Genomic DNA, 14,385 nt, shown 5'->3' on the forward strand with positions numbered 1-14,385 from the left:
CACAGTACTTATAAAACTGAAATGAATCTGTCTTAAGTCCTGAAATTGTTTCTTTAAAGTAAGCCTGATTTTCAGATCCTACGTATTTTACTAGATATATTTCTAAGTATAATCAAAGGGCTTTATAGCTTCTGTCTGGCATGTAAAGGAACATTTATCCCCAGTGGTCTTTACACCTGTTTTAAAAAAACTTTTAAAAATTAAGCACATGCAAATCAGAACTTACTGTGCCTGTAACCATCTGCATACATTATTAACACATCTGCATCATTATGACTATTGTTCTTTCAGTCTTACATGGACTGCAAATAACAGGAGAGCTTACACTTTCATAACCATGTAACATAACCATCAAACCACCATTTCATGTGACTTCTATGCTAAAAATAAAAAAACTGAACAAATTTTTTCCCAAGTGCTTGAAACCCAATTCTCAAGAAATATCTTAGTATTTACATGAATACAACTTCTGTTTCATCTTCATGCTAAAATCACAGTTTTTCATTTCCTCTGGACATCCACAAATCTCTGTCCAATCACTGAAAGATAATATGATAGAAGTCCTCAGTAGAAAATTAAGCTTTTGTAAAGAAATTTGCCTTCATTTTCCCAAGTACTGAAAAAAATGTCAAAACACAGATAAAAACTACTTGCCATGGATACCTCTTCCAAATATCTTTAATTCTTCTGAAGAATTCAGTTACAAGCATATATTTATAACTTGCTTTCAAATGGTAATAAACCACATCTCTAACATACCACAACTAAAGAATCTTTGAAGTATATACTGTGAGAAACGATACAAAGATAACAGTTATAGTATTGCAAATATATATATTTGCATATAAAATAGATCAGGATAGCATTATGCTGAATTAGACAGTATTACTATAGCAAAATATCTTACATTTTTCAGCTACCAGCCCAGCAAGCTTGACATGGGAAATGAAACATCTGTATTGCTTCCTTCCTCATTTTCATTCCTAGAACCTAGAATTAAGTCTCCTTGTCAAATCTCAGTAGCAGCTGTAAGACTTACTGCTTGCAGTTGCTTTCCAAGGTGCTTTTAACTGACTGTGGTTTTTGTAAGTAATTAGGTCTTAATATTCAATTTGTTTATAGACAAAGAGGAAAATCTATGAAGAATTTTTAATATTATTTCTAAATCCAACTGCTTCACTAAAACACCTAAACTGTAAAATAAGTTTTCACTAATTTAAGCTAATCTGTCTTTGAGGAAATACAGAGGAGACACACTGAGCAAAAACTGAGCCATCCTAATTTGTCTCTATTAGTGTAGAATCGCTCAGGAATTTCAGAATGTTAATTTAGTTTTCTCCTACAGGTATTTGGTGTAACACTAAAAATCAACAAAACATCTTAACTGTAAGGAAATACAATTTTTAACCAGAGTCTCATGGCACATCATTTTCATGACTTGGTCTTGAAATAGATACTGTTAAGATAATTTAAGTGTTTCACCACTTGTAAAGGTCTCCTAACATGTCTTGGAGGTAGAAAAGCCATAAAAAAGATTTGCAATGACCTAAAAGAATGCATTTAATCATGAATATACAGAAGTGCAAAATTCCCAATGTGAGGTGATAAACTATCTAAAAACCATGAGACAGCAACAGCAGCAACCTCGTCACATCTTCAACCTCTCAGTTATTCTTGTGGCACTCAACTGAAGTACAGGGTGTACTGTGCTGTTTGTGCAGTCTGAATGTTTAGTATGTGAGACTGAGATTTTTTAATGAAATGTCTGTTCCAGAACACTGCAGCATTTCAGAATATATGGCCAGTTGATTTTTTTTCTTAAAAGGAAATGCCTTTTAAATTTAATGTAACAACACAGAGATATAACTCCTATGCCGAAACTGGTATACAAGTTTTTAATTAGTTTAGAGGATTAATTTCAAATATTCTGATCTCCACTTCAACATCCTGAGATGCTATTAATGACCACCTTGAAGGTCTTGGTGTTTACAGACCCAAACAGTTATTAGACAGTCTCATTGTTCTCTGCAGAAGAACCCTGTGCAACACATCAACACCATGAGGCGTAATTTGGTATCTTTATTGCTCAAGATTTGCAAACTACTGCTTGTTAAAAAAATATTCATAGCATTTTAGTCTGTCTTTATAACTGTATTTTAGTTGGTTTTGCAAAAGAATTTTATGAGCTTAGAAAATGAAGTGCACACTCAGCTTTGGTAAAACTCTGGCGCATGATGATTTAAATAATTTACATGTAACCTGGTCTGATTAGTGTCAAAATGTTAGAACAATATGAAAATGGTTTTTATGATACTGGTCCTGAGTAACAAAACCCTGGATTTGCCAAAGCTGCCATTAGTTAGAGCCAGATTTTCAGATGAGATGTCCTAAACCTGCTATGAGAATTACTAAATGGATTAACAGAGTTTTCTCTGTGTACCCATTTCCCAGGAAAACACAACCTTTTGTCCTTATTCCTTCTCAAATAAAATGTGTCTCTTGGTGACAGCAAAACAAAAATCCAAAAAGTGAGGAACGAAAAAGAAAAGAAGGGAAAAAAAAAAATCTCCAATCCAGTAGGGTGCAAAATTATGAAAGAGGCATATTTTCAATATGGTGCATGGCAACTTCACTAGAACATCCATTTAAAAAATCATGGCAACCTAGTAGCAACAAGAAGAGAACAAGCTCAGAAACCAGAACATTCAAAAAGTTTATTCAATTAAAGCCACTTCAGAGGCAGCTGACATAATTTGACACCTGCCACTTTCCATTTAGCTTGGAATATGCTGATGTCTGAAGCTACAGGTCTACTCACCTAATTCTTTCAGAAAGAAATTTGTATCTAATGTATGTAACATGTAACCTCTACTTTCACAACTTCACACATACAGTATGGAAAAGGAAGCATTATTTTTCCACAGAAATCACAGAATAGTGAAAAAGAGAAAAATGTTAATGAAAGGGTTTGAAAACCAAAAACAGTTTTATGAAGACAGAGTAAATTTATAAATTAGAAGAAAAATTATATGCACCCACTGTAAGAATCTGAATCTGTTCAAGCACCTGCAGTGCTATTCACACATGCCCAATAGACCTGTGCGACAAAACCTTCTTTCAAAAATTTTAAGTTCCTAAAAGATTTTCTCTTTAAATGGAAAATATATCAAAAGAAAAGAAATACCAAACTGATCTTCTAGACAAAGAACAGGAAGAAAACTGTCACGTTCTCTGGTTTACATTTAAAACAGGACCCTATCTAGAGATTAGAATGGTTTAAAATCTATTGTAGTTGAGGATATGATGTCATCATTTAAGGGACACAGATATTGAGTCCACAATATCTATTCATACCAACAAAAGGAAGCAAAAAGGGCAATGCAGAATACTTTCATAATCCATTCTCCTGGATTATCCCTATTTTACATGGATCCATGTAAGCAGTTTTTTATTTTCTCCCCAAAGCCAGTTTAACTCTTATAAAAGCACAATTGATTTCATTTTCATTAGATGAACACATAGGACTGACCAATTTTCTGTCTTGGCAATTTCTTCATTTTATGTGAAGCACATTTTAAAATACTGAATATTATATTTAACACACTTCGTTCACAAGACATTACAGCATTTTTCATTACTGATTAATGAAAAACCCGAGAATTTGCAGCAGAAAAGGTGAAGAGACTACCAAAAATAAAAATCAACAGAGAAAATATTCAAGGTCAATTAATTAGTCCCCTTACCTTGTTCTTTTATCTGACGAATTTGCTTCACAGTTTCTTTCAAGATTGCACATTTGTCAGGTTTAAAGTTAAAGTTGTCAATATCATTGAAATTTGCAAAAATCAGCTCTGCAAGTTCTTCTATGTATTTATTCTCTTGCTCACGATTGCGTTTCTCAGTGCTTCTTTTAGGGCTGAAAGAGTTTATAAAATGTATTTAATGTCAGTTTGCTTGTTTCTGGCTAGCTCAAAGTTTATTTCAAATGGTTTGAGAATAGTTTCACAAAAGCAGAGAGAACTGCCCTCTCTCATTCAAGTTTCTCAAGCAAAAAGGTTTCCTCTGGAACCTGGAAAGATGTATTAAAAATTATTTTTCCCTGGCCACTTTTAAAAAAAGGTTTGGGATTTGAAACTCAGAACAGCAGACTAAGTGGGGATGTGTGGAATTTGAACACTTATGAGTATCCCTCCACTTGGCATCAAGAATCTAAATACCATAGAGTGACAGAGTATGAGAAAATAAAAGCTTAAAATTTAAGTCAAACAATCTATATTCCTTGTAAAATTGTGACAAACAGCTGTAAGAAAAAATGCTGGATGAGTGGCTATGCCTTTAAACTTGTGTTGGAAATGCAAATGCTATAAAACTGGAATTTCAGGTGCCTGATTATGATGCACAAGAGAGGCAGTAAAAGACCCTAGATTGTCAGATAAGTAACTGAAGACTCCTTGCAGTGATTAGCTGAAGATTTTTACATAGTTCCTATATTGCCACCAAAATTCTGCATTTTGGCAGTACAGTGAATCAAAAACAAGCAAGCAAATAGTAATAAAAGACAATAGCCCCCACCCCAAACTCACAACAACACAGAATTACTGAATTTGGTACTGACTTCTCTTTGCATGGTTAAATTTTCTAACTGAAAAATATGTGCAAATGTAACAGGTTTTTTTTTTTTCAACTGTTTCACTTTCAGTCTCTTCAGGCATAAATGGTCTAACCTGGGTCCAAGCTGATCGGGATCCTTGCGCTTTCTTGACTCTGCCCTGGATGGGTCAGAGGTGTTTTCTCCCATCCCACTCATCTTGAACACATATCAGCAACTGAAAGGAAGAAAGAGCAAGAAAGGGTTATGGTGGAAGTCGTGAGTTCTTTGTTCATGCTTCTTGTTCCATGCTCGAGATTTTATTTGGCAAATCTATCTTTTGAAATAGAGTTTATTTGAAAGCTACCAATAAAAATACAGTGTTTATGAGTCTATACACAACTGCTTCAGAAGAAAATTTGTGGCAGGCAAAGCGTTATCATCTCTTTGATTGTTACCAGTTGTGTAAGAACAGGTAAGTGCCTTTCGTGCCTGGGTTGCTGAATTTTCATGGCAATTTTGCAAGCTTGAATGAGGAAAGACAAAGGGAAAGCCAGAGTGTCACACCACAAGGAAAACACAACAGAATTTAAATACATGAAACAAAACATGTATCCCAGCTACACGAAAAGGTAGCTCATGCAGATTTAGTTAAAAATCACAAGATAATGCTTTCACAAGTACATGTACAATACCAGAGAAACAGAACATCTGTCAACACTGTCAGTCACTGGGGAACTGATAAAAATTTTGTGTACATAATCTACCTCATAAGGAAAAGAGCTTCTCAAGGTATTGTGTTAAAACAACACAAGCTTATTATGATTTGTGCAGTAAACAACTTGTGGAAATCCTGCCCTGCTCCTGGCTGTCTGTTGTGTCTATGCACCACAGAAGCACACGAAATTTGCCTGCCCCAGATTACACCCCCCTCAATATATACAGATATTCTAGAGGCTGAAAACACTGTTACAAAGGACATAAAGGAGACAGATTCATAGAATCTTTAAGATTGGAAAGGTCCCCTAGGATCACCAAGTCCAACTCTCAGTTGGACAGTTGGAGATGATGTAAATGATCCAAAAGCTCATGCAACACAGGGCAGTCCTAGCTCACCATCTGCCTACTTGCTGCCAGCTCAGTAAGGATGATAGCAGGGAGATGTTGCCAGGCACTTCAGAGCTCCTCCTGCATTGTTTGGGATTAGCAGAAAAATAAACATGAGGGCTATGAAGCAGGTGAGTGTGTCCAAGAGGTTATTCATACCATGCTAAAAGAAGAGATGGAGCCCATAATTCTGTACACATGGCCACAAAATGGAAATCAGGTACCAAAACCAAGGGGTCCACCACCTCCTTTAAGGGACTTCTGGGCCCTTCCTTTTGCTGGCTCAGTCAGCCATGCACGGAACACAATGTTACAGGTTAAAATTGTGGTCTCCTTCTTATTTTCTTTTTGACACTGTGTAAAAATCTAGCAGCCAGAGCTTGTGTTGGATGTTTACAATGGAAATTTTAGTTTTCCCAATGAACTGGCTGAATGAAGATACGGGAAGAAGCAGCCCGAAGACTGATATCTAAGCAGTTCCTCAGGAATGCTGAGAAAGACTACGTATTGAAATCTGAGCAAACAAATGAAGACTAAGAGATGCCTCAGATGCAGAACTGAACACCATCTATTATGTTCTGAATTAAAACAAACCCCAAAAAACCCCAAACACTAGAAATAAAGAATTATTTCCTTATACTTGTGATACATGATGTTAATGAATTTGTATTCCTAACCAGTAAATTCAGAATTAAACTAAGAAGAAAGTGAATATGGGGCTAGACAAAGCAATTGAGACCTATAATTTTCCACAAAAAACAGTGTAAGCAACACAAGGCCTCAACGAGGCTGATTTCTGTCTCGGTGATAACTGAAGCGTGGGTCTTGTTCTTAAAACAAGGCACTGCCAAGGCTACCGAGGCACCAAAAGAATGCAAACATCTGCACAAAGACAACATAAAAATGCCACAACCAGCAGATAAGGGAAAAATTATTGCTAGGGTCTAATTTTGCTCTGTAACGAGATAATGAAGTTGGTGAAAAACATGATAAAGGTTCAAGTTTGAGGAAGACTTCTTATTTCATCCAAAGACCCCCTAACAACTCCCTGATATCTCCCCAAGAGAGGACTCCGCCCAGACTCTGCCTATCATGAATATTATAATGACATGATGTAATCCCTATGAATATGCATGTAAACCCACCCCTTTTTAATATTCATAGAATTGTAATCAATATAAGGTAATCCTAGATTTTTAGGTGCATGCCTGTGAGCAGAGCAGAGACTCCCCATGCACCCAGCGCTGTTTTGCTCATTGCAATTTCAATTTATTAATTAAATTAAACCATTAACAGAATATTGAGTCTCGGTCATTTTTAACATACTGAAAATATTTTCTTTTTAACCAGTTTGAGGAGAAAGTGGAGTAATTTCTTTTTTTGAGATACTAGTCAAGTCTTATGAAAAATATTAGATTGTCTTCAAAATACACAGTTCCCAGCTGTTTTTTGACCTGCATGGTATTAGACCCTATTTAAAAAATGCCTGGATTATCTTTTTATCAATTATGTCTATACATGAATATTTTTATCTACATGTGCATATACACTGTCAATGTTTTGAGAACAAGCCACTTCAAGAAGAGCAAGAAAGCTTTGGTTCTGCAGCAGAACAGAGCTGAGCTCTCTCAGGGAAGATGAACCATCACAAACTCCACCATTCAGTACTTGCTGGGGAACTCCCAGTCAGCCCAGGCAGGGCATCCACTGCACCACACCAAGGGAGACCTTGCTGCAGAGAGTGGAACATCTACTGCAGCCTCCAGTGTGAAATGTGACACTGGCTGTTCCTTACCAGCTGCACATCTTCACTGATTTCTAGCTCCTGGTTTATCTAAATACAAAACCAGAAATATACAATCCTCTATCTGGTTAGAAGCTAAGCAGTTTCTCAAAATCATGCCATTTCACAAGTACCACAAGTAAAGCTCCATGGAAGGAAGAATATTATTATTCTTATTACCTATTAATAACAGTATTATTAATACTATTAATAATAATACCTAATAATAATAAAAATAATAACTATTAAGGTAACTGTGACAATAATTAAAGAGAATCTGTGAGGAGACAGCAGTTCCACATCTCTGTCCATGGAGAGCTGGAACTGTCCTTGGAGCTCTGTCCTAATGACAAAATATCTAGAGAAGGACCAGGCTGAGAAAAAAATCATCAGCATGACAAAAGTTGTGCGTCCCCAAGATCATCTGATTTCTAAGCCAGACTCAGATGGTGACCTAAAGTTCAGAACTAAAACTAGGCTGGGGAAACCCTTCAATTTTTTTATGCTTCCCAAGTAATACCTGAGAAATCTAAACTGCTTAGCTGTTTTTCTTGAGAAACAACCACAACAACTCATGAAAACCTGATAAATCATTCAACCGTAAAGTTAGAGGTAAGCATTTAGGCCGAACACCCTCCAAACTTCCCCCTGCCTCCCCCAAAAAGCAAAGAGGAACAATTACTGACAGTTTTTGCACCTAGGCTGTTTGGCTTACTTCAAAGGGAAACTTATTTTTGCAGGAACCAAAGTTTTACTGGTAGCGCCACTAATGCATGGCTCAATTCCTCTTGCACTGATGCTTTTCTGTAGGAATTCCATTAGGTCCAGCCTTCACACACCCTAGAACTAACTTCCTACCATGAAAAACTAAACTTCATCCATCTGCATTTAAGGGGACAAAAGCAGTACCATCATTCTGAAACTAGTACCTTTTCCCCATATTAAACTCTAGCTGTGTCTAAACAAACAATTTATTTATTATGAGCATTCTTTTAATTCATTTGCATTTACAGACCATTTGTCTTTTTCTCAGCAGCATTATCAGTTTGTTCTTAGAATGAGTTACACATTTCTTTTTACTCATCTTTTTTCTGGAAATCTACTACCTACTACTGTGTTTGCCTTCTGTTCTCCCTATGTCTTCATTAAACATTATGTTTCTATACCTCAAAGAATCATAGAATCATAGAATCATAGAATCCTAGGGGTTGGAAGGGACCTCAAAAGATCATCTAGTCCAACCCCCCCTGCCAGAGCAGGGCCCCCTAGAGTACATCGCCTAGGAACGTGTCCAGGCGGGTTTTGAATGTCTCCAGTGAAGGAGACTCCACAACCCCCCTGGGCAGCCTGTTCCAGGGCTCTGTCACCCTTACAGTAAAAAAATTCTTTCTGATATTCAACTTGAACCTCCTATGCTCAGAGCCCTATAGGCTCTGTAGCTCCTGTGCTGTAGGTGCCTGAATCCAAAATTCAGAGTTAGGTGCCTTGGAAACTCAAAAAAAAAGAGTAATTCAGCAGTATCCAGGACACAGTACTAAAAACAAATTACGTGCCCCCAAAACCACCTATCCCTAGGGATTTAGAGGCTGACAGGGACAGGCAAAGTTCTGCTATTCTCTTGGGATTCAGAAACGAAAATCCTCTCCCAAGTTAGGAGTAATGAGAACGAATCACCTTTTAGAAGCTGTGGATAGTTAATCTGCTTCCCTGCTCTTGCATAATGCTACTTACCAACTAGAACAGTCAGAGAGGGGGCAATGGAAATTCAGCTCCCTCTTTGCAGAGGGGTTTCAAGCGTGCATTTTTCATCCTGCAGGATGGCCAGCTAGGTGGTAGGCTATCTGTTTACCAAAACTGGACATTTATAAAGCAAAGAGAGCAAGGTTAATTACCTCTTGCAGTGCAGTAGCAAGCTACAGGTGTGTAGCCCATAGCAACTAAACTCACAGGTATGTAGTTCATACAACTGCCTTAAAACATAAAGGATTGAGGTATCTCTTGTATCTCCCACGTCACAGCAATTACCCTAACAAGCCCAGCAGACTCTTGACCAGTCTCCTTATGCCTTTTTAGAAAAAAGAAGCTATTCAATATTTTTTTTCCTTAGCTAATTCATGTTCAAGATCTATGCATGCTACTAGATGGAGGTCTTCGGTCTAGGTACCTCTACAAATTTCATGCTGCATAAGCAAGGAGATAAACCCACATTTTTAAGAAGAAAGTACGTCTGGGAACAGGTAGTACCCAAGAGCTGGCACCCAGGAAACTCTCAAGTGAAAAAGGAGAACACTCATAGATTTAAATTGAATTTGTAGATGAATTTTTGACAAACATCTGTGGGTGAGGAACAGTTCAGCCTTAACCTCTTCCAGACATGAATTCATCCATTTCAAAATTTACTGGTAGAAATTCTTTACATTAGATAACTTTGTAATTTTAAACAAGATAATATAGGAACTCCTAAATATTCTTAGGCTCCTGTACAACATGGATAGCTTCTCAGACCAAATAAGTAAAAATTCCAAACCTGAATTTTTCCAGGAAACATGAAAATTCATTACTAAAGATATGGTGAGTAGAATGACAAGACAGAGACTTTTTACTCCAATAAAGCTTGCCTATAGGGAACTACCTTAGATTAGAGAGCAGCATTCATCCCACTCCTCTGATCTTTTTATACATCTCTGCAGTAATTTCCAGGAAGAAAGATTAAGAAATTGAACAGTTCAGTTCATTTAGAAGAAATTGAAATGCAGTATCAGTTCTACCATATGTTTTCTGAGACAAAAATCAAGAAAAAGTGGATAAGGCTTATTTAGAATGGTATAGAAAAGGAAAAGGATTAACCAAATTGGGAATTAGTAAAAACAAAATCAGCAATAATCACTGCATTGAGGAGAAACAGAGACATATGTTTGTTAATGAAAATAATATCATCATGGTATTTCAAGAAAATGTCTTGACAAGCTGAATTTGAATTTATGCCTTGCAGAATGAACTGTCATGCAAGAGCAGGCACTCCCTTTTTTATTGTGTAAGTTGTCTGGGAGTTGTGCTGCACTCCAAAACACAAATTTAATATCACACTGTGGGATTAGGATTTTGCCTTCAGTGGTGGTAGCAGATTTTTCTTCTCAATATATATTAAGTTTTTTTCCATTGTCTACAAAAAACCCACAACAATAACCAAGTGCTGAACTTCTAATGCTGACTCAGATGACCCTCAAGCTTCAATTCCACTGGGCATCAAGGAGGAGCAAAGGAAAGATAAATACACTCACTGCAGTATTTTCATACAAGGAAGGAGCTAATTAGAGAAGCGGAATTACTGTTACTAAAAATACCTGAAGAACTAATTTTAGGCTTCAACAGATGACCTGTACCAACAGGACATCCCAGGCATGTAAATACTTTTTTTTTTAATATACATTTAAGACAAAAGTTGTATTTTTCTGTTCTATTTTGCTACCAGAGGCCTAGGCATCCAAAATAAGAGCAGACAGAATCTCAGTCTAATTTTTCCAATTGTTACATGCAAATTACAAACTTCGAAAAATTAACTTAATAAACTCTTGGACAGTATATATTAGTAATTTTAATAGTTGACACCTGACCAGTTGGGAGACTGAAACAACACAGACTGAAAGATGTTTCAATTAATTTTTTCTTATCAGTAACGAAACAATAGTTTCTGCTCTTGTCATGACAGTACATCCTCCTTTACATCCTCCACGAGCAACTAATCTAAGTTAGAGTACACAGAGAGACTTAACCTAAATACAAAGCAATAGTAAACATATTTTAGAAGACATTAATCTTTCAAAGGAAAAAAAAAATAATTACGTAAATCCAAAAATAAAGCACATGGGAGAAACAAAACAACACAGGCCCTGTGAAAGAGGAGACAGAAAAAAAATCTAGCATAAATCAATTGCATGAATTTGTATTATCTTCCTACTTCTCAAATGCCACGAAGGAACATGGCACTCAAGAATAAACCTTCCAGCACTGATCCTGAGCATCAGTGAACCCAGTTAATCATCCAGAGTCAATGTAGAAGAAGATAATGTGCATTTTATCTCTTATCAGGGCAGGCCATCTTCCAAACAAGGCCTGTTAAACTGTCAGATTTATTATAAGCCTAACAAACGCAGTTAAAGAATAAATGAGGATTACACCTTCAAAGCTGCTATTTCAACCTGAAAAGTAGCAAACAAAAGGTAAAGTACCATATAGTGGACAATCAGGTAGCAGCACTATACTTTCTGCACAACAGAACATGCAGCTACTGTAGATACAACTGACAAATACTGAAGTGATACATTAAAGTGTCTGTTTTATTTAATTACAAAAAGCAAAAATACTTTTTAATGACCAAAAATTGGTGAAAAATTTGGCGTTTTTTTTCTCTTAACAGTCCAAGTTAAACAGCTGTTAATATAAACAGCTCATACTCCTCATTATCAACTCATTCCAATGATAAACTCATGCCCATTATTATTCATAGTTTTTCATGTGAATCTCTCATGATCAGAAGCTTTCAGTCTCAGTTTCAAAATTACTGATGCCCCCCTTTATAGAATCAATTCTGGTAGAAGCCAGAGGAAAGCTGGGAAGTCACATGCAACTTCTGATTCTTCACAGTTTTTCCTGCTTACGAGCTCTTCTTTTATGAGCTCCATTTCTGAATCTGAACTAATACTGCAACCTTCAACCCTTCTGAAGAAGGCAATCCTTGCTAGCCAATTTCCCAGGCCTCAAAGGGAAATCACTGTCAGAGGTGGAATAAGATGCAGTAGAATAATGTACAGCACAGAGCCACTGGAACCTAAGGCCTATTCAGCAAGTAGTTCTGGAGGAAAGGGTGCTCTGACTCGCAGCACTTTTCACTGCAGCACCCAGCAGAATCCCAACCAAGTAACTGAGCTCTGTGCACTTCCCTCTACTTGGAAAAGCTCAGTTTCCTGATGTGCAAACTTTGTCATGCATGGGACTTTCAACAAATCCAGAGAGACATGGTCAGGGTCTACAAATACAAAAAGCAAAGCCACAAAAAACCCCAAACAAACCTCCCAAAAATCAGAGTTGAAAATCAAGAGAAATGAAAAGGGTAGGAAAAAAAATCATTGCATTGGCTGGTAATGAAATTAAAGTGAGAGATCCACCACTGAAGGGTTTGAGAGAAAGGAAAAATAAAGATATATGTAACCATTTTTCTGCACCCCAGATATAGATACACCCCACATGTTCTACAACCAACTACTAACCTGTCCTTCATCACCAAACACCTGGGATTCAGATACACACCAAATAAAAGAATGCCAGTCTGCCAAAATAAGCAAGATGTTCAATACCTCAGTTGGTAACAGTAACTTAATATTAAAAATACTAATTAATTTCTTCAAGGGCATGGGTTTTTATCTGAAACAGCACTACCACTTTCACTATCTATGAAACTGCCTAAAATCTTTGTCACCCTAGAGCAGTACCCCCTTATAAAGTAAAAACAGAAAACAGCTTCTGTGAGGAAGGTGTCAGCAGCAAGCTTAAAAACTATACTCATCCTTAAAGGTTTTGTACTAAAATCTGATGTGCACCTGTAGTCTTTTCTATCTGAAAATAACACTTGTTACTTAGAAGATCAGTTTCATTTGATGGAGAGCTTAGCCCAGGTAACATTAAAACAAGATTTATGGTAATATTTACTAAATTCTACTTTACTCTTGAAGTCCACAAACTAGAACAGGAATATAATTTACTAGCAAATGCCATTAAGCCCAGAACAGAAAACTGGCTCCAACATCTACTATTCACAGTTTTGCTCACTCTACAAAAAGCTCTATCAGACTATAAACAAATGTTTAAGCCAAAGGCTCCTTCCTCACCAATATCTTTTCCCTTACTCCTATGTAATAGCTTTAGAGTGGTATATTAGACAGTAAGAAGACATATTCCATTTGCAGCCTGAAAGCCAATAATGCTCATGAATTTTTTAACTAAAAGACACTTCAAGATGCCACTGGGAAGACCGTCTAATAAACACATTAGGTTGCAAATGGGTGGCAGCAGCTCTTTAACACATGCTGTAACAATCAAATAACATTAATGTGCAGTGTTACAGGCTGGCATTTAACAGGACTTTCTTTAAAATCCACACAGCTCTTCAAAGTGAAAGAGTTTTTTTCTCAGATACTCAACACCACAGATTTAGGAAACTCCAGTTCAGCTTGAGACTCAGCAAAACCCCAGCACTGTAAGATGGCTCCTACCTTCTCTATTCCCACAGGCTAAGGCTCTTAACAGAGCCACTCACTCAGCTGCTTATGGATTAGACTATGTCAGCCACCTCTAATAGGCCCAGGAATAGCAAGACTAGACTTTAATAAGACAACAGAAAAAAAAATCAGAGGAACAAAGTACCATTTTTTTATATAACGTACAAGAGGTTTGCTCCATTTCCACTTGTAAAAAAGAAAAGATCTCTTTTCACCAAAACGTTGTCAAAAAGGACACAGGTGGTGTTACTGCAAAACTGTTAAAGTCTCTGGATAGTAATTTCAGGTTTGAGATTCTACCTCTCTCTTGTAATAAAGAATTGTTTCTCACTCTTAATACTCAATGAGAGAGAAATGTGGCTTAATACCACTAAAACTCCCCTTAAACACCAGAATAAAAAACAAAATACAATGCCAGAACATGATTTGTAAATATGCCACTCACTCTTGCATGCCTCTGTTTGTGGTGGGTAGTCAAGTTTAAAAAAAAAAAAAAAAAAAAAGTAAAAAGAAATAAAAGAAAACAGAAGTCATGCTAAACCCATTTAACCCTCTAGGTTGCGTTTGATGAATATAAAACTATGGCTGCAAAAAATATTACACCTGCAAGCTTTTTCACTCAGAAAAGATGA

General features: G+C 36.6%; 1 protein-coding gene across 6 annotated transcripts in view; it reads right to left on the reverse strand.

Annotated features, from left to right (window-relative positions):
- Positions 1–14,385, reverse strand: part of NCOA2 (nuclear receptor coactivator 2) — a 191,340-nt gene that overhangs the window by 72,535 nt on the left and 104,420 nt on the right. For all 6 annotated transcript variants that reach the window (XM_071737755.1, XM_071737759.1, XM_071737756.1 and 3 more), the window contains 2 exons: positions 4,725–4,826; positions 3,744–3,916 (listed from right to left, as the gene is read on the reverse strand). In XM_071737755.1, the coding sequence (XP_071593856.1) occupies positions 3,744–3,916; positions 4,725–4,807 (256 nt within the window). In that variant the 5' untranslated portion in view covers positions 4,808–4,826. The remainder of the gene's footprint in view (positions 1–3,743; positions 3,917–4,724; positions 4,827–14,385) is intronic.

This window comes from Heliangelus exortis, chromosome 2 (genome assembly GCF_036169615.1).
Source record: "Heliangelus exortis chromosome 2, bHelExo1.hap1, whole genome shotgun sequence".
Taxonomy (NCBI): domain Eukaryota; kingdom Metazoa; phylum Chordata; class Aves; order Apodiformes; family Trochilidae; genus Heliangelus; species Heliangelus exortis.